This window comes from Lepidochelys olivacea, assembly GCF_965140295.1.
Source record: "Lepidochelys olivacea isolate rLepOli2 genome assembly, chromosome: 10".
Classification (NCBI taxonomy): domain Eukaryota; kingdom Metazoa; phylum Chordata; order Testudines; family Cheloniidae; genus Lepidochelys; species Lepidochelys olivacea.
The window spans coordinates 53081479-53109422 of NC_140420.1; the positions used below are offsets into that span (position 1 = coordinate 53081479).

General features: G+C 39.8%; 1 protein-coding gene across 1 annotated transcript in view; it reads left to right on the top strand.

Moving 5' to 3' along the window:
- VPS13C (vacuolar protein sorting 13 homolog C) overlaps window positions 1-27944 on the top strand; it is a 193382-nt gene that overhangs the window by 120148 nt on the left and 45290 nt on the right. Inside the window, exons 57-71 of the mRNA XM_084641188.1 lie at window positions 340-461; window positions 3309-3603; window positions 5562-5951; window positions 7096-7200; window positions 8385-8549; window positions 8892-9020; window positions 10976-11109; window positions 11316-11442; window positions 15324-15559; window positions 16402-16552; window positions 18504-18644; window positions 20407-20488; window positions 20601-20670; window positions 21361-21472; window positions 23470-23583. Of these exons, the coding sequence (XP_084497314.1) occupies window positions 340-461; window positions 3309-3603; window positions 5562-5951; window positions 7096-7200; window positions 8385-8549; window positions 8892-9020; window positions 10976-11109; window positions 11316-11442; window positions 15324-15559; window positions 16402-16552; window positions 18504-18644; window positions 20407-20488; window positions 20601-20670; window positions 21361-21472; window positions 23470-23583 (2373 nt within the window). The remainder of the gene's footprint in view (window positions 1-339; window positions 462-3308; window positions 3604-5561; window positions 5952-7095; window positions 7201-8384; window positions 8550-8891; window positions 9021-10975; window positions 11110-11315; window positions 11443-15323; window positions 15560-16401; window positions 16553-18503; window positions 18645-20406; window positions 20489-20600; window positions 20671-21360; window positions 21473-23469; window positions 23584-27944) is intronic.

Here is a 27944-nt window from a genome sequence, read left to right on the forward strand (position 1 = left end):
GCTTAAATTGGCTCTCCTGCAGCTCTAAGCTATAAGTTTTCAATATATAATTTGTACTGCAAGATGCAACGTTTTCTTCCAAGCAAGTAATATTGTTAATTGTTATTGTAAAGGGCTCCAAAGTAGCATGATTGTGGTGGTGGTGGTTTGATGTTTCACATTGCATTTTTTTTTGCTTTATGTACACATTAGTTACTTTCTGAGGACAATTCTTTGTAAGTTTCAGTTCGCAAAGGAGCGTCCTAATTAGATTTACTAATTTTTGTACATTATGTATAGTTCATACTTTCATTTTGAAATTTGCGAAATATATTTGAGACGTATACATTTTTATCATAGATCAAGAATCATTTCTCTGTCCCATTTACAATCTACAAATTTGTTAGAGATGTTAGACTGCTGGAGCCAATAGGAGTATCTAAGCCTGAAGAGGAATTCCATGTTCCTTTAGATTCATACAGGTACACTTATACCATTATGCCAAGTCTTACAGCGTGTGATGTGAAATTACCATTACTTGAACCAAAATATTTTTTTACCAACTCAATCTGTTAGTCTTACTAGACCATGCATACTCATCTTATGCTGGGCTTTTTTCACGATTGAATTGACAAAAGCCAAATTATATTTATTTTTAAAAATAATTATATAATGCAACTGGGTGCATTAAAAAAGCCCCCAAAATAGTAGTAATGAAGGGCAAATGGTCCTTCAAAATGGTCTCAGTTTACATATGTGCAGTTACTTGTATTGCATGAACATAACCATGGTTATTAGTCATATTTTGTGAACAATTATTCCATTTGCCTAATCATAACTGCATTTGCAAATCTAACATTTTTATAAATCTGACCTGCAATGAGGGGAGAGTTTCTAAGATCCAGGGGCAAAGTCAATCCATTATCTTTGGTAGGAATGGTATAGCATTTACATGCTTTTTCACTGAAACACTTTGGCTTTTCTCGTTGTACTTTTGTATAATCGTTTATTATTTCCATTGTTCCCTTTCCCCTCCCCGATTTTTAACTCCTTTTTTCCTTTATCCAGTGTATCTTACTTACAATGTGTTTATATTCAGTTGTTGATGTTTATTGTGAATTTCAGTGCTTTGAGACTTGAGGGAATGTAGAAGTTTTTAAACGCTTGCATGCCAGTGGAATTCTGGCCTAAAACAGGTGGGATATTAGAACTGTGAGCCTTACTTAAGCAGACATTTCAAAAGGTGACAGATGATTTTGGAAGGGGCAGATAGGCTTTCGTCTCAGTCTCCAATGTCCATATTTTCGTTTAGGTCTCCAGGTGTCACAGTTCATTTAACTTCCTGTCAGCCTGTGTCTGGTGAAACACTCATTAAGGTGAATTATATATCCAAAGAATCATAGGCTAAACCAGAATTAAATAGTGGAATCAGAGTCAGACCTAATTAGAAGAAATAAACTACGTTTAGTGTCCCATAAGGATTCAGTTTAACCCATCTGCCTCTATTGACTTTACAAAATTTAGAGTTCATAGAGTCTAAGCATCCCAGGATCACATTATTTCTTTTGCCCACAGTGTCACCCTGGGAGCTCATGTTAAGCTGATTGTCTATTTCAACTGCAAAGTCTTTTTCGGAGTCACTGTTTCCCAGAGTAGTTTCCTCAATCCTGTACATATTGACTATGTTCTTTGTTTCCCAGATGTATACGTTTACATTTAGCCATATTAAAACATACATTATTTGCTTGCATTCAGTTTACCGAGTGACCTAGATAACTCTGAATCGGTGCCCTGTTCTCCATTATTTATGGCTCCCCCAATTTTTGTGTCATCTGCAGATTTTATCAGTGATGATTTTATGTTTCCTTCCAGGTCCTTGATAAAAATGTTGAATAGCATAGGGCCAAGAATCAATCCCTTTGGGACCCTGCTGGACACAGACGTGTTCAATGATGAGTTCCCATTTACAGTTATATTTTGAGACCCATCAGTTAGCCAGTTTTTAATCTATTTAATGTGTGCTATGTGAATTTTATATTCTCATTTTGTAAGAAAATGCCATGTGGTATGAAGTCAAAGTACGTTACATCAACACTATTACCTTAATCAATCAAACTTGTCATCTCATCAAAAAAAGATAACAGGTTAGTTTGACAGGATCTAGTATCCATAAACCCGTGCTAATTTGCATTATCTACATTATCCTCCTTCAGTTCTTAATTGGAGTGCCCTATCAGCTGCTTCAATGTCTTCTCCAGGATTGATGTCAAGCTGAAAGGTGTCTAATTACCCACTTCATCCCATTTGCCCTTATGAAAAGTTGGCACAACATTAACTTTCTTCCAATCTTTTGAAACTTGCCCAGTGCTCCAAGACTTGTTAAAAATCAGTGTAATGGTCCAGCAAGCTCCTCACCCAGGTCTTTTAAACTGTTGGGTGCAAGTCATTGGATCACTTGATTTTAAAATGTGTAACTTCAGTAGCTGCTGTTAACATCCTCCAGAGGTACTTGTGGAATGGAGAGAGTATTACCATTCCACAATGAGGCCCGTTGACCACAGGACACACTAAGACCTCCTCCATCACATCACCTGCAACATGAGCTTGCAGGTGGAGAAAGTGATCAAGACAGAGGACCCGATGGTGGACGTTCTTGCCCCAGAAGGGCCTTCCCGGGTGGCACTGCCATTAATAAAGACCATCCAAAGCACTAATAAGACCCTGTGGCAGACACCAGCCTCCATCCCGCCCACCTCCAGAGGAGTTGAGAGGAAGTACTTCATCCCTTCCGAGGGCTACGAGTACCACTTCTCACACCCACACCCTTGCTCTCTGGTGGTCTCAGCAGTAAATGAGAAGGAGTGTCAGGAGCAACAGGCACTGGCCCTTAAGTCTAAGGAAGCTGAACGCATGGACCTATTTGGAAGGAAGGTCTATGCTGCTGGAAGCCTCCAGCTGAGGACAGCGAACCACTCCAGAGGACAAAGTCTAATATAGAATTCTCCTGCATTGGCTGCAACATCTTTTTTCATCCAGGTTACAAACACTAAAGAATTGACCATCTTATTATAAGTATTTCTTGTACTGTTAATAAGGTTGTCTATGAATGTCCAGGAATGTGGTTGGTTGATACTCTTTCTGATAATCCTGATGCACTATTTTTCATTGCATAAAGGGTTAATCAGTTTGGGATTTCAGAGCTTTTTGGTTATTCAGTGTAATTTAGGTTATTCTATTTAAGTTTAGACTAAAATTAAATGTGTTGTCCACACTTGTGTTTTTGTGAAGGCTCTATTGGTTGTTTTTGGTTTTTTTTCCCCTCCACATAGGTGTCATCTATTTATTCAACCAACAGGGATCTTAGAAGGTCAATTTAAAGAATCCACAACTTACATTGCCTGGAGAGAAGAGCTTCACAGAAGTAGTGAAGTGAGATGTATGTTACAGTGCCCTTCTACCGAAGTAAGCTTCTTGCCTCTAATAGTCATGACAACTGCTGTTCCTGATCAACTAAACTTTATTGCAACTCACGGGGAGGACTGGGATCCAGCCTACATTATCCATCTTTACCCAACGCTCACTTTGAGGAATCTTCTGCCATACTCTTTGAGATATTTACTTGAGGTATGGAATTTAAGCAATCGTGACTTTTTAAAATAAAGTTTTTAAGGAAAGCATTCAATGATTTCCATCTATAAACAGAAGATATTAAGTTATGTATTCTATGGACTACATTGGCTCTTGGAATCTAGGGCAAGGGATGTGGGCTGGAGTCTTTTTCTTCATCCCAAGTCAGTCCAAGTGTTCTTGTATGGTGAGGCTTGGTACCCAGAGACAGTTGGAGTTACTGTGTTGCCCTCCACCTGGAGTAACAATGGCTAGGGACCAGGTTTTTCTAGAGCATCAAATATTGCTCATACAAGGAAAACTGTTCCCCACTTGTACCTTAGTTTACTGCCAAGGAAAACCATATTGCTAAATGTCAAAACTGATGGACACCAGATCTTTTTTCTGGCTATTGATCTAGGTCTTCATGATGGCCTTCTATAACATTTAACTTGGCTAGAAAAGTGAAGAAGTTAATGACTTTCTTGATAATTTCCCCTTCCTCACTTTCTTGGTGAGGTAACATGGAGAAGCGTTTCCAGTGTCACATCGAAGGAGGACAGACTTCCATAAAGAGTAGTAGGACAATAATCCTTTTCCCCAAATCCATTGTGCACACGTGCTCTCCCTCCCACCCCCAAAACCCCAACAAACAAAAAAAAATTCACCCAAAAACTTTTAACTCTGTAGCTAAAATGCTAAAGTATTGCAGAAGTAAGGACATTTTGTCTTGGATTGTTTTGTTTTTTGTTTTGTAAGAAAACAAGACCCCTAAAAGAATGAAATCCTGTTAAGCTTTTGTACAGCGGCAGAGAGCCTAAAATGACTGCTGTGAGGTGTTTCAGCCTCCTGGCCTAAAGGAAATTGGTATTTATCCCATGATTTGCCAAGAAGCAGCCTGATGTTCATTGCACACGTTTCTGAGGCATTGAAGAGCACTAGTTAGTGTTTATTTCTGGTATCGCCAGCTGATTTGTGTGTCCTGGCTTCATTGATGAGAGGTAAAATGCATTAATTGCATCTGATCACCATAGGCCTACCTTAGGGCTTCAGAATACTACTACTATATTAGTCCCAAACTAGGAGAGTCTTTGGATGGACAGGTAATTATCAAACAATAAACAGTTTCTGAGAGAGCTTCTGGATCATGATGTGCCACAAATTAGCCCAATTAAGTCATTTATATAGTTAATCGTGGTAGTTACTAAAAAAAGTTTGTAGGTAGAGCTGGTTGCGACATAAATTTCTCTCGAAAAACTTGGGACAGGCTGACTGGGTAGGTCATGCTTGGATCCAAAATTGTAACAGGCGTGTAATCCTGTATGGAGAGAAAAGTGAGTAACAATTGTCCCTGGGCAGGGGATCCTCTCACAGAAACAAATAGCTCTCAATTTGTAAAACTAAACTTGTATGTGCTAGTAGTTGGAGGAAAAGACCAAGTTAGCTCGCAGATCTGCCATGGGTTTTATGTGTAACTTGAGGCAAGTTGATTTAGCTACTGTGCTACCTGTAAAATACCTCTTTAACTATGAAATAGTTGAATGAAAGGGGTTGTATAAGAATCCCCTTGTTGATGGTTTGATCTGTTTTAGGTTTTGAAACCAGATTAAATTTGTGATCGTCTTTTCCCCATCTGGCCATACTGAATGCTGAAACACTGAGTTTGGACTTTAGACCAATATAGCTATTAAGAGAATGTTTGAAATAATAATATGATGATTAATCATTATGCTATAATATATTGGCTTGTCCCTGAGTTCTTAAGGCTTCCTGTGTACAGTGGGCAGTCATGATGGCCCTGTACTGTGTGTCTGTAGTCAAAGATATCCCTTAGTGGAAACTCTAGAGTCAAGCGAACAGGTAAGACATAAAAAGTAGAATTTCAACTATTGTACTCTTTTTGAAGTAACCACTGTTCAATACTGTATAGTTTTTATTAGTAAGCCTCTTAAAATTTGTTGTTTTTTTTATTTTAGGGAACCGCAGAAGCTCATGAGTTGCTAGAAGGGAGTGCTGCTGATGTTCTTCACTCAAGAATCAGTAGGGAAATAATGGAGTTAGTTCTGATAAAATATCAGGGTAAAAACTGGAATGGACATTTTAGAGTCCATGATGGGCTGCCAGAATTTTTTCCTGTGTGTTTTACCTCCAATTCCACAGATATGATGACAATAGATATCTATGTACATGTTAGGCAAGTTGGTAGCCGTATGATCCTGTCTGTGTTCAGTCCTTATTGGATAATCAATAAGACTTCCCGGGTTCTCCAGTATCGTGCTGAAGATATACATGTGAAACACCCAGCAGATTACAGGGATACTATCCTGTTTTCTTTTAAGAAAAGGAACATTTTTAGTAAAAACAAGGTATGCTACCTAATTTCTTTTAAAATATCCTCAAATGAGGAATTATTTAACTTTTGACATTATTCATGCTTGGCCTTGAAATTCTTACCCTGCTTCAGTATCAGTACTTGTTTAAAAGTAATTGATCAATATAACATCAGTATTTTTGTGTTTTGTTTAAATTTAGCTCTCCTTTTGAGAAGAAAAATTAACACTAGTTTTTCTCTCTTGCGTCTGTCTCTTCCCAATATCTTGGGGAAGTTTGGGGAAACAAGGGAGCAACTTGTGCAGGCAACGCAGCATTAGTTCATTCTGCACGGATATAATCTGGAGTGCAACTTTTAAAGAAAAGGAAATAAAAAATGTTGGTAAATTTGAAGCAGTGCTACTCTTGTATTTACAAAAATAATGAAGGGAGTTGTAATTATGAGGAGAAAATTACATCTTATTTTGGGGACTAGATGCTTTTATTGTCTTGTGGCTGCTCAATTTCATTTCTTATTTATTAGATTTGAAGAGAGGCACATTAAGTGGGAGGGCAGACATGTGAGATAGTAGCTTACTTTTGATTTTTAAGGCTATCGTTTCTCTCACAGCTGTTTAGAATTATAGTCAATTTAACAGACTGAGGGGCTGTTAAATTTACCTTGTCTGAGGGTACATTGTGTTGAATACGTTAGTCATGATTTTAAAAAAAGAAGTGTTTCTGTGACAAAATAAATGAAACAATTTGTTAGTATTATTCTTTTTTCATATTTTTTTGGATTATGTAGGCCTTTAGTCCTGGACGTTCCATCTTTAAGTTGTCAGCAGTAATTGAAGACTGGTCTTGGCAGCATCTTTTGGTTATTACCCTGACTTTTAAATAGAGACCACAATCATTTATATATTTTCCTCTCCCTCTTTATCTACATGCTGTGGTCACTAAGGGCTACCAGGGCAGATGACATATTTGGTTTTGTGTGCTCTTCCAGTGATCACCGATCTTCTGCTGCAGTGCACGTCTTTGCCAGAGCCTGAGAACTTCGTGGTTTTAGTAACCCAGCTAGCTGGAATTGCAGTGGTGAAATTGCTAGGAATACATCATGAATTTTTAAAAGCATATGAACTTTTAAGTTTTTGAAATTTACTTAAAAATACTTTAAAAATGCTTTTTCTTCTGTAGATCCAATTGTGTATTTCAACTAGTTCATGGTCCACTAGCTTCTCCCTTGATACTGTAGGAAGTTATGGATGTGTAAAGTGCCCAGGCAATGGCAGGGACTATCTGGTAAGGCCTACTTTCTGTATTTGTTTACTAACCTTTCTGAAGCCTAATAATAGTAATTGACTATATTGGATACAAATAAGTTTAACAAAAGCCAACTTGATATTTCATTTGTTTTTCTTGGGTGCATTGGTTTGTTAACATAATCACACTAGTATGCATAATACCACTTAGTTTGACGTTTGGTGGCCAGTCATCAGGCCACCTGGGGATTCAGGCCTAGTTTGTGAAAACAGATGTTTAAATATTTGGACATGATGAGGCCTACCTTTTCAAAGATACATATGCTATCTCAGATAAGTTAGAGACACAGATGGTCAAGTTGCAGATACTTGATTTATTTGTACAGTGCCTACTACAGCGAATCCTGGTTCATGACTGGCACTTCTAGGTGCTACAAATAATAAATAGTACGTATGCATTTAATTTTGTGTGTCAGTCTTTGAAAAAGCAGATTCAGACTATATACAGTGGCTATCTTAAAAAAAAATCAGATAACTAAATAACATTACCTTGTTTGCAGATATTGAAATAATCATCCCGGGGCAAAATGGAAGCATTTATAGGGAGACCACAAACATTTCCTTTTAGAGAGAAACTTTCTTTCCCATCAAGCCAAAACCACTTATCCCCCTTTTTAATAACCCTTTAGAACCAACCCCCTATCCTATTAAAGGCCAAATTGACCTCTGGTTATTTTCCATTTTTCGTCTCTTGCTCTGTTCATCTGGGCTAAATCCAAAGCCTGTCACTTTTCTCCCAATAGCATTTTGAAAATCTGACCCCTATCCCCCCCCCACCCCACACACACACGTTGATCAAGCCATATTTATCTCATGACTTTATTGCAGTAATTTTCTCCTCCTTAGGTTTCCCTTTTCTAAGTGAATACAAAATACCACTGCTAAAATAATCTCTGTCCATTGTATTGGGTATATCTCACATTTCTTTGGAGGTACAGTCTCTGTTCCTTGGAGTTTGTGTGGTCTCTAGTAATGGTCCTGTTACTGCTGAGTAACAGTTGAGGCCTTTGGGTATTGCTGTTAATAGGATAATAAATATGTAGAAGGAATAACTTTATGGGATCACATATAGGTTTACTTTTCCACTTGTTTTATTCATGTCAAGCAAATGAAAATACCATGGAGAAATGGGCTGAGTTTAACCAAGTTATTTTCACTCAACAGGTTGGAGTTAGCATCAAAATGAGTAGTTTTAATCTCACCAGGATAGTTACCTTAACTCCGTTCTACACCATAGCAAACAATTCTTCTCTGGAGCTGGAAGTTGGAGAAATCAAGTCTGATGGCTCTTTGCCAACTCGTAATTGGAATTATTTCTCATCTTCAGAGGTATTCTTTGTTTTTATTGCTTTAAATGTTTCTAAAACACACAAATGATTCTGTGTAAGGTAAAATATTTAGAAACAAATACTCATATTTTTGTTAATGAGGCTGAGCTGTTTGTCCAATTAATGAAGAAAATTCAGTGGGCTGTCTGATATAAGGTTCTTAGATCATCATAGATGGAGTAACTTAGTAAGTGACAGTGTAAATGTGTACTGCTGGATGTCCGGTATGGAGGGAGAATATCTGAAAGACTAATCCATATTTGTCATTAACTAGTCTTTTATAACAATATTGCTGAATTATCATCATGTTACATATGCACTTTGCTTGACGTTTTTTCCCCAGTGTCTTCCATTTTGGCCTGAAAATTTGTCTGGTAAATTATGTGTCAGAGTGGTGGGCTGTGAAAGTGCATCCAAACCGTTCTTCTGTAATACACAGGACAATGGTACTTTGTTAAGTCTGGAAGAGTTGGTGAGTCTTTGACTTTAAATAATAATATTTTCTATAATTTTGTTATGTTTGTCGTGTTAACCAATTCAGTGTAATTCCTTAGTCGCCTGCATTGAGTGCTGGCAGATAGATTTAAAGTACCTATTGAAAAGTCAGGGTAATTATAGCAGGATATGCAGTTTGTACTTTTAAAAATCCTTTTTGTTAGATGTATGAAACTAGGTGGAATTGACTTCTTCACAGGCTTATAAAGAACTGCACAGCTGTATTGATCTATAAATAGAATGGTATAAGTCACCTGCAATTTGTTTACTTTATTTGCAGCAAGATTTGCTATGATGTGTGTGCCACCATAACAGAAGGGAAGATCACTTTTATGTATCTCAAATGCTTAAGCTAGTACAACATCCTAAAGATATGTGATGTAGCATCCTTGACAAACAGTGGACAGTTATTAGTATGGTATAAAAATGGTTTCATGTTTAAACTGATAACATTTTTGAATCTTTTACTTGCATTATATGCCACTGTGAAATTCTAGGCAAATAAGTGTTGCATGCTCAAACAAGTCACTCAAAGCAGAGTTACTTTACATATAATCAAAACCAAACACTGAATGGTTGAACAGATTTTTAGGCATGTCATTCAACTGATTGTTGGGGATGACCGTGGATTGTAGATGTCTGGAGAGATGTGCTGAGGCACTTACATTTATTTTTTTTTTCAAATAGTTAGAAACAGAGGATATGTAAGCATGATACCTTTGACTCCCCTTTTTTGGGTCCTGACCTGCAACCTGATCTAAACTGTTTGGGCTGTGCCTCTCTTTGCAAATATTGAAGGCAGTCTGGATTTGTCCCACTGCTTTAGGGTTAGGCCACACCCCTTCTTTTCACAATCCTCTGTCTCTACAATGCAAATAGAGGGTAGATTTAGTACTTCCACCTTAACTTGAAATTTTGACATAAAATTTAATTTTCATATAGCAGAGTGTAAGTCCTCCAGTCCCTTTTATTTCCAGTCCTCTTAGGAGATTTTCAGAAGGCATGCGTTACCTGAATAGGGCCACCAACAGAACTCCTCACTGATAACAACTGCACCCTCCCCCCAACAGTACTCCACAGAACAACAAAGGTCGTGAGGTAATGAGGTGTACCATCTGTGTGGGAGAATCTCCTTTGAAGCTACGTATAGCAAGGTTTGACACAACTGTTCTCAGGCCCGTAACCCTCACATGACTAGGGAGAGTAGCTGTGACTTCGGAAGACATATTGGACCCTCTGCTCTTCCTTATGTGAGACAAGATTCAGAAGGCAGGGAAAGCTTTTTCAGGCTTGATTGGTAGACTGAACCATCTACATACCCAGGAAAGGTCTCCCTCACTCCCCAAAAGATATTGGCCATCCAAAGACAAAAGTGCTGACCCCTTAAAGCTTGTGGAACACATGTACAACTGTGTCTCCATTTTAGAGGATGATTTTTCTCTGTGAATTAACCATTAAAGTTTTCGTTAGAATTAGTTTAACATTGCCATTTTTTACATGGGGAATGCCAACATAAGAAGCAATAATATGAAGGTTTGAATATAAGTTCTAACATCTTCAGTATTTTAAGGTGATTGTTTCAGCCAGTACACTGAAACAAATAATCTTAAAAGCTATTTCAAAGATTTAACTAAAAATCAGTCACAACCTACATTAAGGTTACATTTGTAAATAGTGTATAAAGAGTTAATAAATGGTATAATAATTGGTTAATCATTTTCACAGTTAGAGTTCAGAAGATCATTAGGTTGCTTATGACTATCCACTATACATATTATGTGCATCTGTAACATGCTTGAAACATACATTCATTTATAAAAGGTTTATAAAGGGTACATCATAATGCAAAGTGACTCAGTTAATTTTCAGTAACTACGGTTCATATTTTATATTTAATAAACTATATACAGTGCAAGTCTTTATCTTCAACAGAATGGAGGCATACTGGTAAATGTGAACATTTCTGAAAATTCTACAGTCATAAACTTCTCAGATTACCATGAGGGAGCTGCTCCAGCTCTCATCATTAACCAGACTCCATGGGACACCCTTAAATATAAACAGAGGTATGTAAAAGTAAGAATTCAGCCATCTCTTTTTTCCAACTTTTATCCAGTTTTTACTGTTGAAGGTAAGGAACCTAAATTCTTGTGTGCTTTTCTTGAATGCAGTATAATGAAGATAAGAAACTGATATTATACAGTGCTTCATATTAAACTTGGCTTATGCCATGAGTTTCAGTGGCTTATTTACCTGCTTTTTTTTATTGCAGTGGGTTACAGGATGAGATGGAGTTGAAACCAAAGGAGGTGCGACTGTTTGCCTGGGCAGATCCCACTGGAATAAGAAAACTAACTTGGACGTATGCGCAAAATGTTGGTGAACATGATCTGCTTAAGGTACATTTAAAAAAATATATATTGTGGGAGGAAAGGTATGACCTAAACTAGAATCATGAATTCACTGAGAGACTGGAGATTAGGCCTTGTCTTTTGATATGGTCATTTAAAATGCAAGAGCTTTTGTTAGGTCATGGTTTTTGTTTCTGTACATAGGTAACCTTTTGTGTAGTTGCTGTTTCTACTTGAGTGTATGTTGAAGAATCTTGTAAGCCCTTGTGTGTAGGGCAAAACTCAGATCTCCCAATTTCCTTTATCTGGAACAAACATTAATCAGCCTAATAAGCAGGCTGTGTATAAATGAGGAGTAAGAAGGATAGACTGTTACTGCTGCCAGAACTAGAAATCTGTCTTCGCTGATACACCTCTAAAGAGAGGAGGCAATGAAAGAGGAAATGGTGCAGCAAAGTGAAGATGGTCACTCATACCAGTATCAAAAGTGAACAGTGTACACTCTAATTATTCCTGTTTGGACTGCAGCAGGTGAAAGCAGCACTTCCTGCAGTTATTTTCCAGAATATAATATGTATTTTTTTCTGGGTTGGAGAAAATCACAACCCTGATGACCTTCGCCTCACATGGAGGAAACACTTCCATTGAGTAGAGTACTGCACTGCAGGAGTTGCTCACTGTGAGCTACTTCAGTGTTCAGCAGCACGTACAACATGCAGGTAGGAGAGAAAAATGATTTAGGGCATGGCTACACTTGCAGATGTAGAGCACTGTGAGTTATACCAGCCGTCAGAGAGTGCAGTATGGAAAGCACTGCCGTGTGTCCACACTGTCAGCTGCAAGCGCACTGGCGTGACCGTGTTTGCTGCACTTGCAGCGGCATTGGGAGCGGTGCATTATGGTCAGCTATCCCACAGAGCACCTCTTCCCATTCTGATGCTGTGGCTTGTGGGAAGGGGACGGGGGTGCGGGGCATTCTGGGTCCTGTCCCAATGCCCTGTGATGCATCACTTCGCATTCCAGCAACCACTGTGCTTCCGTCCACATTTGGCGCCATCTTTCATTGTTGTTTGTACTGCGCGCTCTGTCTTCCATTTCAGTCTGTGGGAATGGATCCCGAACTGCTGAGTAATATGCTGATGGGCCTCGCCAGCATGTCACCTTCGTCAGTCGAGTTATTCCTTAAGCTACAAACTGACAGTGAGGAGTCAGATGATGTCGACTCACGTAACTCATATGACATGAGATGGCATTCACCGACATGCTTGCCACTGTGGAACGCCGCTTTTGGGCTCTGGAAAGAAGCACTGAGTGGTGGGATCACATCATCATGCAAGTCTGGGATGATGAGCAGTGGCTGCAGAACTTTTGGATGAGAAAAGCCACTTTCATGGGACTGTGTAATGAGCTCACCCCCACCCTGCAGCGCAAGGACAAGAGATTGAGAGCTGCCCTGCCAGTGGAGAAGCGGGTGGCTATTGCAATCTGGAAGCTGGCAACTCCAGACAGCTACGGATCGGTCGCTAACCAGTTTGGAGTGGGAAAGTCGACTGTTGGATTTGTGTTGATGCAAGTTTGCAGGGCCATAAATTGCATCCTGCTCAGAAGAACCGTGCATGTGGCTGGCTTTGAAAAAATTGTTTTCCCTAACTGCGGAGGGGCAATAGATGGGACACATATTCCAATTCTGGCACCAGCCCACCTGGACTCCGAGTACGAATGCGGCTTCCTCCCTGATCTATATGCAGCTTGCCCGTGTGCAGCAATGTGCAGCAATGGTCCCCCCACCCCTCACGGCACAGTGGTGTGGACATGTTAGCCTGACTGGGACAAGGAGCACAGTAGCGTTCCCAAGGAACCTGTGCAAGCGCATTGCACAGCTTCTGCATGAGACCTTTGAAGAGATCACTGAGGCCAATTACGGGGATGTGAGAGAGCTCATCAACTCCCTATTCCGCATCTAGACATGCATGCAGCCCTAACCCTCTTTGCCCCAAGAGTCCACACCGAACAACTTCCTTCCCAAAATAAAAGCCGCTTACTGGGCACCTCCTCTGGTGTTTGTTCTTCCCCAAGCACCGGCCGCTGCGACTGGCTACTTTCCTCCTGGCTGAGAACAGCTCCTGGCTGCATGCATCTGGGGATGCCAGGGTGTCTTCCTCTTCCTCCTCCTCCTCCTCCTCCTCAGCACCCTTGCTCCCGTTTTCCTCCTCTTCCTGCCTTGTTGAATTGGGCTCTGAAGTGTCCATGGTGATCCTTGGAGTGGAGGTGAGGTCACCCGCAAATATTGTGTCCAGCTCTTCGTAGAAACGGCAGGTTGCAGGGGCAGCACTGGAGCGGCTGTTTGCCTCACAGGCTTTGCAGTAGGCATTCTGCAGCTCCTTCACTTTAACTCAGCACTGCAGTGTGTTCTGGTTATGGCCCCTTTCTATCATGTCCCTTGATATCCGCCCGAAGGTATCATAATTCCTATGGCTGGAGCACAGCTGGGACTGGACAGCTTCCTCCCCGCAAACACTGATGAGGTCCAGCACCTTGCCATTGCTCCACACTGGGGATCGCCTGGCACATGGAGGCATGGTCACTTGGAAACTGAGCAAACAGGAAGGGAATTTTCAAAATTCCCAGAGAATTTAAAGGGCCGGTCTGATGGTTGGTCACCTGAGGGCAGGGCAGTAGAGTTCAAAGTGATGATCAGAGTGGCTAGAACAAGCATTGTGGGACACTTCTGGAGGCTGATCAGAGCGCATTAACAGACCAGGGCATCCACACTGGCTCCACGGTGCTCCAGCCAGGGCACACCAAGCGTTATGCCTCTCATGGAGGTGGATTACCACGAGCGCTCCAGCCACGGAGTCAGGGCACTCATGTGCTTTGCCAGTGTGGACGCGTCGTGAGTTAGGGCACCCAGGGCTGCTTTAATGCACTCTAACTCACAAGTGTAGCCATGCCCTTGGGTAGAAAGACCATGCTGAGACAGGAAAGAGGAAGAAAGGCAAGCAAAACCAAGGTGAAGACACAGGAAAAGATCAAGCAAATCCATCCTGCCAGAAACAGCACTTCATGGGCGGCGGGGGAATGCTGATGGACAATGTTGCATGGGCAAAGGATTAGATCATAGTCTAGGACGAAAATAGAAAATAACTGGAAAGTGACAGGCAGAGGAATAAAGGAGCATTTTTTATGACCAGTCTCAGAGATGGAATGTATTTTTCTTCACTCAATTTTAGTGATGGTGGTTTGTTTTGTTTTTTTTAAATTGAGGCACCTTACAATGTAAACATCGTTACATATTGGAAAATTGCTACTTTCTTGTATCTTCTGACTATTCGATCCTGTTTTAATGTATGTTAAGACACATCTTCTCACTGTATGGTTAGCATTATATTAATTATTGTACATTACATGAGTATTAATATTCACTTCTGAAGTTATATTTCAAAAGCCTAAATAACTCTCTCAGTTCTCCTCCATTCACCGTTGTGTTAACCCTGAAAGAATTCTAACATGTTAAAGGGATGCTATAACTTTTAAACACTACATTTGTCCATTTAATATTGTGATTAGTATAATAAGGTGCTGTATAATAGGGGGTTAATTTTTCTGAACTCTGTCATTGTACTGCTAAGGTCTTCAATTCTTGAGATTACCCTTAACCACATTTTTTAAAAGAAGCTATCTTATTTAACAGTTTAATAATCCACAAGACTCTAAATAATAATAATAAAAAAAAGGACGGGTTGTATAGGCAGCCCCGGTGACAGAAGACTCCATCCCATTAATATCCTACAACAAATTAAAGGCAATAATAAGACACCTCAGAAATTCTAATTGTTCTGCTTAATTTGGGCCGTTGATGTTTTTTGCTTGCTCCTTGCTTTGTTTTTTTTATGCAACCAATTAAAGTATCTTTCTTTTTTCCAACTCAGGATGAATGTGGTCAATTTCCTTATAATTCAAATACTCAGATACACTGGGTGTCCTTTCTGGATGGACGTCAGAGAGTACTGCTTTTTACAGACGACGTTGCATTAGTTTCTAAAGCACGGCAAGCAGAGGAGATGGAGCAACCTGATCAAGAAATAAACTTGTCACTTCATAGTCTTGGACTTTCTCTGGTCAACAATGAGAGTAAACAAGAAATCGCATACATAGGGATTACTAGGTACTGCAGATGGAAAGCAAGTTTGCCTTTAAATGGACCAAGGAGTAGTTTAAGCATATACTTTAATACATTTGAAAACTGTCATTTTGAAGTGGATTATGCTTCTAAAATCGGACATTTTTTTAGCATTATATGATGAACCTTTACAATTACATTTTGTCTGCTGTTGTAGAGCTGTCAAGGGAATATAGGTTTTAAATGCCTGTCTTGACACAGTTCCCTAATTAATTTGACATTTATTTCTGGACTTCAAGTCCTATTATCTCATTTGAGTACAGTGGAGTTATTATGTGACAAGTTAAAGTACTGTGCCTCGTGATACAACACAAGTTAAATTTTGAGTTCATTTGTCACTCTGCATTTTAGTAACTTACTTTCCCAATTGCAAATTAAATTTGAAAACACTCCTATGTGCATGATTATAAACCGTTCTTTTCTTCAATTTCCTATTCATAATTCAGAAATAACTTTACTGTTAACTTGATTCTTGGCATTAAATCATATGCCTCTCATCAAAAAATTGCAAAGATAGATGCACAGAAATATCCACAAAAGGACACTAGTAATTTGGGTCATGTCTTCATTGTGTTGTGACAGTAACTGTAAAAATCTGTTTTCAAGAAAAATAAATTTCATTTCTAAATTTCATTTCCACTTTCATCAGTCATTGACTTGGCAGAGAGAGAGAGAGAATCATAATTTTGACAGATGAATGGAAATCAGCATCAGAAACATGGGGATGAGGTGTTGTGTGGTTCATAAACATTAGAAAATTTGGTGTACTCTACTTCAATGCATTTTTATTCAAAAGTGTTAATTACATTAATGTACTTATCTTGTAGTTCTGGTGTTGTCTGGGAATTGAAACCAAAGCAGAGATGGAAGCCATTTAATCAAAAGCAGATAAACCTGTTGGAAAAAGCCTATCAGAAATACCTTTCCACAAACACCATGGAGGATCTGGGCTGGGTTAAAATAGACAACAACTTTGAGGTACTCTTGTGGCTGTTCAGTGTTTAATCAATAATTTTGATAGAAAAGTTTGTATAACAGTTTTTACCATATTAGTACCAGTAATGAATGTAGACAACATGTAAAAATTTTCATTTGGGAAATGCCTTCACAATTGTATGCAGTTGTACATTTAAGTATGTTACAGATCCTCTCCAATCAGACGTTTGTCAAATGCTATAATAAACGTTGATGATATTTGTCTGACACACACTGTAATTTCAACTATGCAGTAGTTGTATGTCGTTTAGGACTAAAACATTCCAGAATTTGCAGAAAATTTGGTTATGAAACCTTGTTTAAATTGGTCTAAAAAGTTTCTACCATGCAGAAGTTATACTTGATGTATATTCTTTATGAAGCACCGAAACACATCTCATCCCTTTTATGATAGAGGAACTGGAAACTTTATAAGCACATTGGACTTTATGACAATTGGCTGTTTCACTTACTTTGGGCTTTTGGAATTCAAGACCATAATTAGTGGAAAAACTCAGATATCTGATTTAAAAAATTTAGGCCGCTACACCTTTTCCTAATAAGAAAAGGAGTACTTGTGGCACCTTAGAGACTAGCCAATTTATTTGAGCATAAGCTTTCGTGAGCTACAGCTCACTTCATCGGAAGCTTATGCTCAAATAAATTGGTTAGTCTCCAAGGTGCCACAAGTACTCCTTTTCTTTTTGTGAATACAGACTAACACGGCTGTTACTCTGAAACTTTTCCTAATAGAAATTCTCCTTTGGCTGTAGTAATATTAGGGATCAGGTGACAGCGACTAAAAAGATAATATCAGTCACACTTCCACTCAACTCAGCGTTGTATATGTGCTGAAATCAGATTGCAGTCAACCAGACTTAAATATGTGCCTGAAGTTAAAAATATGCTTAAGCGCTTTACTAAATAGGTGTGTACTGCTGAATTGTGGTCATTGGATTCCATCTATTTTAGGGCAATGATGAATGTAAATGTTGACGACTGCATTATCACTTCTTACTTAAAAATGGGAGCTGTTGTTTCATTTTGTGGAAACTTCATCATCCTCAAATTGTTTCACAGATAAAAATTGAGGACATAGCATTAAAGCTGTTAATGCATAGTGGTCTGAGGATAAAAATAGAATTTTCCATTTTTATATTGTTGATTCAGAAAAACAATCTGCAGCTTTTCAGGTGTTTATAACATTTCTCTCTTGTGATTTAGATGTTCCTAACGAACAAGTCATTTGTAGAACATGTACATTCCAAGCATATTGGAATTGTTGAAAAAAATCTCTTAAAGTTTTTAAGGCTAAATAAAATAGAGACAAAACTCTTATGATATACAGTATTATAAACAATCTGAGCTTTTCTTCTATTTTATATCCAAAAAGGTAATCTTTTATACCACCATAAATTATATAGGCCTTAAGTCTTTGTGTAGCTTTGATTTATGATTGTGTTTGAAATAAATGATACATAGGGCACACAATTTTTTGTGATTCAGTATTTTTGAGTTAAAATAATGGGGTGATGATTTTTTCAGAAAATTATCCTAGTTACATAAATTTGTGGCACAAAAATATTTTCATTTGCATGCATATGTCTTTAATTTTGTTGACTAAAAATGTTAATGCCACCTTAAATTGGGATAAGATTGTTCCTATCTTCTCCATTCAACAAACTGAAGATATGCAGCAAATGTAACAAAGTAACATCTGGTTTTCTTCCCTTCTTTCTAAGAAAAAGAAAAATTCAATGTTGGCTTGTGTATGATGAGTTCAATAACCATTCTATTATGCAACAGCGAGAAAGCTCCGGAAATTCAACTTTTTAAATACTAGTTTACTTTCTTTTAATTGAACACCCATTCATGTCTAGTGAAGGCCATTTTAATGAAATCTAGGAGCAATAATAGTAGCCAAATGGAGCTAAAATGTATAATGTGTTCCTAGGTGAATTTTGGTAAGATGCCAATGAAAATGCGCCTCCCAATCAAATGCAGTATTCGACGAAACTTCCTATCGGGCATTCATATTGAGTTCAAACAGTCTCCTCACCAAAGAAGCTTACGGGCACAGTTGAATTGGCTTCAGGTATCATTTTTCATTATTCACTATAGGCTGAACAGGCTTTGCTAGTAAGCGTTGAGATCAATTCCACAGCAGGTGAGATAATCTGAAGCTAACAGTCCTCTTGTGGTAGCCGCAAGGTATTTGTGGTGAGTAATCCTTTGATCTGGAGCTCACGGTTAGCTTTTTTTCATTACGGTATAGCTTAGATGACCTTAAAGACATGCTACGAGACTTTACTGTATCCCAGAATTTCACATGTGGTGCTGGTGAGGAATCTGTAGGGCAGAATAAAGAAGAGTGGGAGACATTATAATTGAAGTCATGATGGAAATCTTGTTGTGGCAGAGAAAATAATTTTAAACATTGTTTCAGCATTTAAGTTGTGTATTTTGCATTTAGTTGTGAGATATCTCTTACTCTCTGTGCTGTGCCTAGAGGTTTAGAGTCCAATCCTACAAGAATTACCAGGAGTGGTGTTTACTAGCATGAGCAGTCAAAATAGAAATTACTATTCTTGGTAATAATTGTTCGAAAGTTTGGACTCTTCAGTGTATTGGAAGTCTGAAACCATACTTGTACAGTCAGAACATTTCCATTCTAAAACTTGAGCTTCAAACCTCCCCTTCACCACTTTCCGTAATTGCATACCCATTCATTCACTGCCATGAATTCAGCACCAAAGGTAAATATTTTAAAGTGCTTGCTCTTAGAGTGGAAATATAGCTATTAAATTTGACATTGTAGATTCTGATTACATCCAAGCTTAACAAATTCTAGTGTTGTTCAGTCAAAAGAAGAAAGGGAGAATATTTGCTAAAAGTTTTCTCCGAGGGGTAGATAATACTTGCTTAAAGAATGAGAAACAGGAGTTTGTGGAGGAAGAAAACTTGTGGTATTCTGGTATTAATACTTCTGTAAAGAACCTCTCTTTAAATAACCAGTAATGTTCCTCATAACTGGATGCTTTTTCCCAAATCCTGGGACTGTAACTGTTACTTGACTCAAGGCCACAACTGAAAGTGTTTTTTATATTCCATTTTTTTTGTTTGCCGAATTATATAAAAACTTTACAAACTTAAAAAGTTCAGTCCATTCAGTCCACAGAGGTGTGAAATTTTAAGAAATTAAACCATCTTTATCTGTCTACTAAGCTCTATTAGCTTCAGTCATTTATAGCTTAGTGTTCACATCAGCACTTTGTACTTGGAGCATTAATACAATATGGTACCAAGTATTCATTGTATGCCATATTTAGTTGGAATCTCAAATCATAATATAAGGCACGTGTACTGGAATGGGGCACGTGACTAGGCTGTTGAAACTGGAGTTTACAGAGACCATATTATTTGATTTGAGCCAAATCCTGTAAAACTTAAAAAAAAAAAAAAAAAAAAATTCCTTTGAAATAAAGAAGTTGATTTTAGTGGGATCCTTGCTTGTAAGTAAGGACTGCAATATGGCCCCTCACTATTTAAAATATGAAACAGCAACAAACAGTCAGTGTTTTTAATAGCACCTAAACCCCTGCCTGTGCTGAAAGTTGAAACCTTATTTGCACACTTCCAATCACAACTGTTATTCTGATGGTCCTAATTCTTCTTGATAAATAGGTGCTGGCAAGGCTTCAGATATTAGGGTAAACACAAAATAAGCTTGCAAATGACAGTTTTTACTCCAAAACATCACTATGTACCTAAGCTGCGTAAGCTGCCTGAAGCCAAGGAATCCTTTATAAATCTTACTCTCGCTAAAATACCGCTCATCTGATATGACTTTGTTTCAGGTTGATAACCAGTTACCTGGTCCAATGTTCCCAGTTGTGTTTCACCCTGTAGCCCCTCCCAAGTCAATAGCTTTGGATTCAGGTAAGTATGCAAGAGTGATCTAAAATTAGTTAGCTCTGACATTAAATATTTTGATTTAACTGCAGAATGGAACCCATTATAAAACTAACTAATTTGTACATTTTTTTATTAGAGCCAAAACCATTCATAGATATCAGCATCATCACTAGGTTCAATGAGTACAGTAAAGTACTGCAGTTCAAGTAAGTAAAAGCATATTATACCTTGCTTTAGAAATGTTAATACCTGTGGAACTAATACTTTGAGCCTGTACCCATTGTATGCTAAGATGCAATTAGTGTACCAAGTTTTCCAGCCCAAGTACTAAAACAAGTCTCAGTATCATTGGTATACTTCCAGCATAAGCTGGTTTGATTAGCTACTTAAACACATTCAAAGAACATTTATGTTGTAAATGCAGTTTTCCCGCACCAGAAGCTGACATACCCTAGTGACCTCCCAGGTAAATGGGCAGTTTACATGGGAGTTCTACCCGTGGTCAGAATGAGGGTTTAAGGGTCTGACGCCACGTATCCCATGACCTTTACTTCTTTCTCAGAATTTGTTTCATGAAGCAATTGTATTGTAATGTATGAAATACCAGTTAGTTATTAGGATAAACTCTAAATAGATTAGATTATTAATGTGTTTTGCCTTTTCTGTGTTGAATTGTAGCCTACTATTAATAGCGGATCTCTTCAGATGTCTTTCTGTTAGGCCCCTCCAGCTATAAACTGATGCTTCTAATACTCTAACCAGAGCTTTAAAATATTATGAGCTTGAACCTTAGTACCCAGCATGTGGTAGTTAATTTAAATCTGTGTCTACAAGATGATCTCTGATTTTAGCATGAAAAAGTCAGTCACCATATTTTTCCTTTTATTTTTTCTTAGATATTTTATGGTTCTTATCCAGGAGATGGCATTGAAATTGGATCAGGGGTTTCTAGGAGCACTTATTGGGCTTTTCACGCCATCTACAGATCCAGAAGCTGAACGGCAAAGGGTAATGTGTGTTTAGGAAAAAAGTACTTATTTTACTAAGCCAGGTTTGATTTATTACCATGTCAATTAAGTATTTTGAAAATCAAATTTAAAATAAATTGAAAGCATCTTCCAAATGGTAAAATGGCTAGCAGTGGAATGCTCAGACAGTTGGGGAAAAATATGAATTCTCAAATTGAGTATAGAATTGGGTACTCTGTTAGTTGGTGCGGGCGCCTACTAGTAGTAGCTTGTCAGTGTTTGGGTAACTACTATTCGTAAGAAATGTTAAAACACTTGTTTGCACAATGCATGTTCAACTTGTGGATCTCATGGCTACAACGTGTTGGGGGCCAAGATTGCAGTAGGAGACATAAAATTATTTTATAGGGCTAATGAAAAATGCATAGTTAACTTACATATAGAATATCTTTAATTGAGCTTGTTAATAGTTCCCATTTTAATTGACTGTCAGATTGAACATAAGAATGGCCATACTGGGTCAGACCAAAGGTCCATCTAGCCTAGTGTCCTGTCTTCCAACAGTGGCCAATGCCAGGTGCCCCAGAGGGAATGAACAGAGCAGGTAATCATCAAGTGATCCATCCCCTGTCACCCATTCCCAGCTTGTAGCAAACAGAGGCTAGGGACGCCATACTTGCCCATCCTGGCTCATAACCATTGATGGACCTATCCTCCATGAATTAATCTAGTTCTCTTTTAAACCCTGTTACTGTTTTTGCCTTCACAACATCCTCTAGCAAGGAGTTCCACAGGTTGACTCTGCATTGTGTTAAGAAATACTTCCGTTTGTTTGTTTTAAACCTGTTGCCTATTAATTTCATTTGGTGACACCTTGTTCTTGTGTTTTGAGAAGGAGTAAATACTTCTTTATTTACTTTCTCCACACCAGTCATGATTTTATAGACCTCTATCATTTCGCCTCTTAGGCATCTCCTTTCCAAGCTGAAAAGTCCCAATCTTATTGATCTCTCTCCATACGGAAGCTGTTCCATACCCCCAATCATTTTTGTTGCCCTTTTCTGAACCTTTTCCAATTCCAATATATCTCTTTTGAGATGGGGCAACCATATCTACATGCAGTATTCAAGATGTGGGTGTACCATGGATTTATATAGACACAATATGGTATTTTCTGTCTTATCTGCTTAATGATTCCCAACATTGTTTGCTTTTTTGACTGCCGCTGGACATTGAGTGGCTATATTTCGAGAGCTATACACAACGATGCCAAGATCTCTCTCTTGAGTGGTAACAACTAATTTAGACCCCATCATTTTGCTGTAAAGTATGCATACTCATTCTATTTCTTCCTAAGGGAGCAGTAGGTGCTACTTGTGCAGTGTAAGACCTGAATGGTTTTTTGTCATCTATACATCTTCAGAAATGAAAAGATCCCCCATAATTTGTGTGTGAGAGTAGTGCCTACAAACTGTTTTTTCTTGAAATGAAACTTTCAAACCCATAAAGTTTCTTATTTCCAGGTGGAACTGAAGGCCCTGTCTAACTGAGTGGGGGGGGGGAAAAGCTTTAGGTGACCTAAGAGTTCATGGAAATCATAAGTGTTTATAATTTGTATTCAGCACTCCATCTCAATGAATAAAGTATTAGAAAACTAAAGGATGACAGAAAAATCAAAAAAGAAAAATCTTGAGTGAGATGGAATAAATGTGAGAAGTTACATTTGTCATCAAAACGAGAAAATTTACCCATCAAAGGAAAAACGGGTGTAATAGGTCATCTAGAAAGGATTAGTTTGCCCCCTTTTGAATAAGGAAGAAATGAACATAGTTATCACAATTTAGTATATGATGGATAATTAATGTACTGTACTTGTGTACTTGGAGGACATCTCTGCTACAGCTATCTAAGCAATTGTGTAATTATTTTACTTTTACCTTTCTTTGATCCCATAACTTTTTTTTTTTCCATTTTGAATTCAGGTTGACATTAAGGAAACCAGAGTTTTGATTTAAAATTGTCTTTTTTTACAAACAGACAAAGTTAATTCAGCAAGATGTAGATGCTCTTAATACTGAATTGATGGAATCTTCCTTAACTGATATGTCAACCCTCAGTTTCTTTGAGCACTTCCATATTTCTCCAATTAAGGTATGTTGTAGAGGAAAATACATTGGAGAAGCAAAAGCCTTAAGTAGTATCTCCTAATTTCTTCTTCATGTTTAACTAGCTATTCACATTGATCAGATTAAATAACTATTTTCTAGCCTTTCATTTATAGTAATACGACCCTACAGGAATCTGTGACTTGTCAGATTTTCAATACGTGGTGGAAAAGTTTCTCAGTTGATCTAGGAATCATCAAGAAATATTTGTTTTATGTTTCATCTGCACTTAGTAACAGTGACTGTCTAAACAGAAGGCTATAATGGATGTCATATGGGTGTCAAAAGTAGGAAGAGTATAAAAATACTAACATATGATGGTGAAAAAATTCACCTTTTTAATGGATGTGCACAATCTGAATAAAAAGCATTAATCTTTCATTATACTTAATGTCAAATCCCACCATTTTATTGTGGCTCCATGATACTGTTTTTTTGAACTTTGTCCTGAAGTTATGTGATGGTTACAATCACTAGTTTAATTTGGGAGCGGGGAGGAAGCACAGCTAGAGCTACTTATGGAATTTGGTCATATACCTGTTGAATTTCATTGGAGATGGCTATGCCTTTTTCGTGTTTTGGAGCTCTATCTTAAGGATCTGTTATTTTGGGAAAGAAGGGCTGTTTTTTCTTTCCACCAACTAGCCTTGCAGGTCCCAGTATTCAAAAAAACTGGATGGTAATGAGGCTCAGAAAGTGACTAAGGTGAGTGTAGGGGGGAGAAACAAAACCAAAACTTAAGCAAGGAGAGAGATACTAAGAAACCCCACAATAAGGTTGATGCAGTAAGCAGTTTCTCACCATAGCTGAGAGGATGAATATGGATAGAGAAGGCTCTTCCTTTTGCTGCTCCCTGCTAAGGTAGAGAAATTTTGAAGAGTCCTCCTACTTGCTAAACAGGTAGTTCTTCTTCAAGTGCTTCCTCATGTCGATTCCATTCTAGCTGTGTGCGCACCGACGTGCACAGTTGTCAGAGACTTTTGCCTTAGCGGTATCCATAGGGTCAGCTGTGGTGCCCCGTTGGGTGCCACGCTCATGCGTGCGTATATTAGGCGCCGCTCACCCTATGCCCTCTCAGTTCCTTCTTACCGCTTATAACAGTTGGTCGAAGTGCCTTGTCTTGCGTTTAGCAAGATGGTTAGTGGTTCTTCATAGTCCCTTGTTCTACCTAGTCTGTGTATAGTTAATAGTAAGTCTTTGTAGTGTTAAGTTAGAGTACTTAGAGTCCTGGCTGGGTGTTGGCCCCGAGTGGGACATGCCCCGCTCACCTGCCTTCAAGCCATGTGCGTCATGCAGCAGGCTGATGCCGATCAGTGACCCCCATGACAGCTGCCTGAAGTGTTTGGGGGAAGCCCATAGACAGGACAAGTGACAGTGGGGTGGGAATAGGTATTGTTTCATATTCTCTGTGTATATATAAAGCCTGCTGCAGTTTCCACGATATGCATCTGAGGAAGTGAGCTGTAGCTCACGAAAGCTTATGCTCTAATAAATTGGTTAGTCTCTAAGGTGCCACAAGTCCTCCTTTTCTTTTTTAGGACAAGTGTCGCATTTGTAAAAACTTTCATCCTTGTACATAAAAGGAGCAGGATATCTGCTTGAGGGCCTTCACATTGGAGCCCTCTTCAGCCAAATCACACCGAGTACTTCCTCCTCGTCGGTGCTGAAGAAGTTCCAGAAGAAGAAGAGCCCCTCGGCACCGAAGGACAAAGGGGTTGTGGGCAAAGGATCTTTGTTAGGCCAGACGCTCACCGTGGGGCTTTACGGGGGTACTGCTGAGGTCAGACCCCCCTGCCTGGCCAGGGACCCACCCCTGACCCCAGGAAGTGGCAAAGCTCTACGGCCTCTCCCAAGGCTGTCAGGGCCTGACTCGGTCCAGCGGCCAGCTCCGCAGGCGCCACACCAGGTGGCTGTCTTGGCTACAACCCTATGAGAAAAGGCTACAAAGCCTATGAGAGTGCAGCCTCACAGGAGGGTGGAGTACCCCCGAATCTTCAGACCGCAGGTGCACATTCCCGTCTCTACAATCTTGGATCCCGGCACCGTATCCTAGCTCTCTAGCTAGATGACCCAGGTCACCGTCTACTAGGCGTGGGATGCTGGAGCCTCCCATGCTGCAGGTACTTTTGGCCACAGGTTGACTAGGCCCCAGTCTCTCTCGTTCAGGTGGTCTCCTAGACATTGGTCACTGTCCTGGAGGGGTCGCTCAGAATCACGGCACCAGTCCTGGTTGCCCTCCGGCAGACATCACTACTCGCCTTCGCTTCACAGGTCGCCATTCAAAGTCAGCAGGCAAACCCAGGCCTCAACGACTCCACCGTGTTCGCCAGTGGGACAGTGGTCTGGATCAGACCAAAAATTTAGCCCTTTGCCCTGACAAGGGAATTCTCCTCGTGACACGTGAGACTGTCACAGCACCGACCATGGTGCTGTCACAGCAGGAACAGTGGCCTACCCAGTGGCCGTACTGGAACGCATGGGTGCCAGTGATGCAGGTCACGTATTTCCAGCCCTTCCTGGCAGCCGTGGACAAGCTGGCCATGGCATCGCCGGCGTCGCAATCAGAGCTCTACTGAGCCGGACACGGCACCTGCACACTGGACTCCAGCACCAAAGGAGCCTTCCCCAGACAAGGAGGGGGAACAGACTCTATTGTCCGCTGATGAGGTGGTGGCCAGGCTGTCTCACTCCAGCAGTCTCCCCCTGATGATTTTAAGGAGCACCAGACCATCCTTAAATGGTGACTGAAAACTTGATCCTCCAGGTTGAGGAGGTCGCAGTAGAGGCCGACCTCTTCAATGTAATTTCAGCCACCAACCCTGCTAGGGTTGTGTTGCCCGTCCTCCCGGGGGTCCTTAAAATTGCCGAGTCACTGTGGCAAGCCCCCTCCTCTGTTCCATTGACCTCTAAGAAGGCAGAAAAGTTCCTGCAAAGGGATTTGAATATCTCTGTACACATCACCCTGCGGCAAAACTGGTTGTGTCCGCGGTGAACGAAAGGGATGGACAGGATCAAGTTAGCAGTACGCCGAAGAGCAAAGAAGCCAAAAGGCTTGATTTGTTTGGCAGAAAAGTTTATTCGACGGTTATCCTACTATTCAGGGTCTATAATCACCAGGCCCTGCTGAGACCATATAATTTCAATCTGTGGGACTCCCTGAATAAAGTCAAAGAAGCCCTCACACAATATTGTGCCCATGAGTTCGCTGCACTGGTGGATAAAGGTACGTCAGTCACCAGAGCAGTCCTTCAAATGGCCTGGAATGCTACAGACTCAGCGGCCAGAGTGGTCGCATCTGCGGTGGCCACGAGACGCAGCTCTTGGCTGCAATCCTCTGGGTTGTCCCCAGAGATGCAGGCCACAATCCAAGACCTCCCTTTCAAGGGCACCAGACTCTTCTCTGAGCTTACAGACTCAAGGCTCCATGGACCTAAAGACTCCCAAACCACCCTCCGCTCCCTGGGCCTTTATATCCTACAACAATCCAGGAAGCCTTTCCGTCCTTCCTTCCCCTCAGCAGTCCAAGGTCCTGGAGAACTTGCAAAGCAGGCTCCAACAAGAGAAAGGCAAGGATCATAAGCGGTGATAACCATCATCTTCCTGCTCGGCTGCACAACCTGACCCTCCTAGAAGTCAGGGAGGCTAAAAGCAATTATTTTAAGGCTGTGCCCGAGTATAATGCCCCTGTCAATCTGATTGATCCATCCCGCCCTTTCCAGTCGGCCTAGTCCCGTATCTCATCAGACTGTTGAGTGTTCGATGCAGTTTTTATTGGGCTATACCTAAGGCTGCGATTTAGTCACAGAGGTCATAAGAATGGCCATACTGGGTCAGACCAAAGGTCCATCCAGCCCAGTATCCTGTCTACCGACAGTGGCCAATGCCAGGTGCCCCAGAGGGAGTGAACCTAACAGGTTCTCTAGTGATCTCTCTCCTGCCATCCATCGCCACCCTCAGACAAGCAGAGGCTAGGGACACCATTCCTTACCCATCCTGGCTAATAGCCATTAATGGACTTAACCTCCATGAATTTATCCAGTTGTCTTTTAAACCCTATTATAGCCCTAGCCTTCACAACCTCCTTGGGCAAGGAGTTCCACAGGTTGACTGTGCGCTGAGGGAAGAAGAACTTCCTTTTATTTGTTTTAAACGTGCTATCCATTAATTTCCTTTGGTGGCCCCTAGTTCTTATATTGTGGGAACAAGTAAATAACTTTTCCTTATTCACTTTCTCCACACCACTCATGATTTTATATACCTCTATCGTATCCCCCCTTAATTTCCTCTCTTCCAAGCTGAAAAGTCCTAGCCTCTTTAATCTCTCCTCATATGGGACCCGTTCCAAAC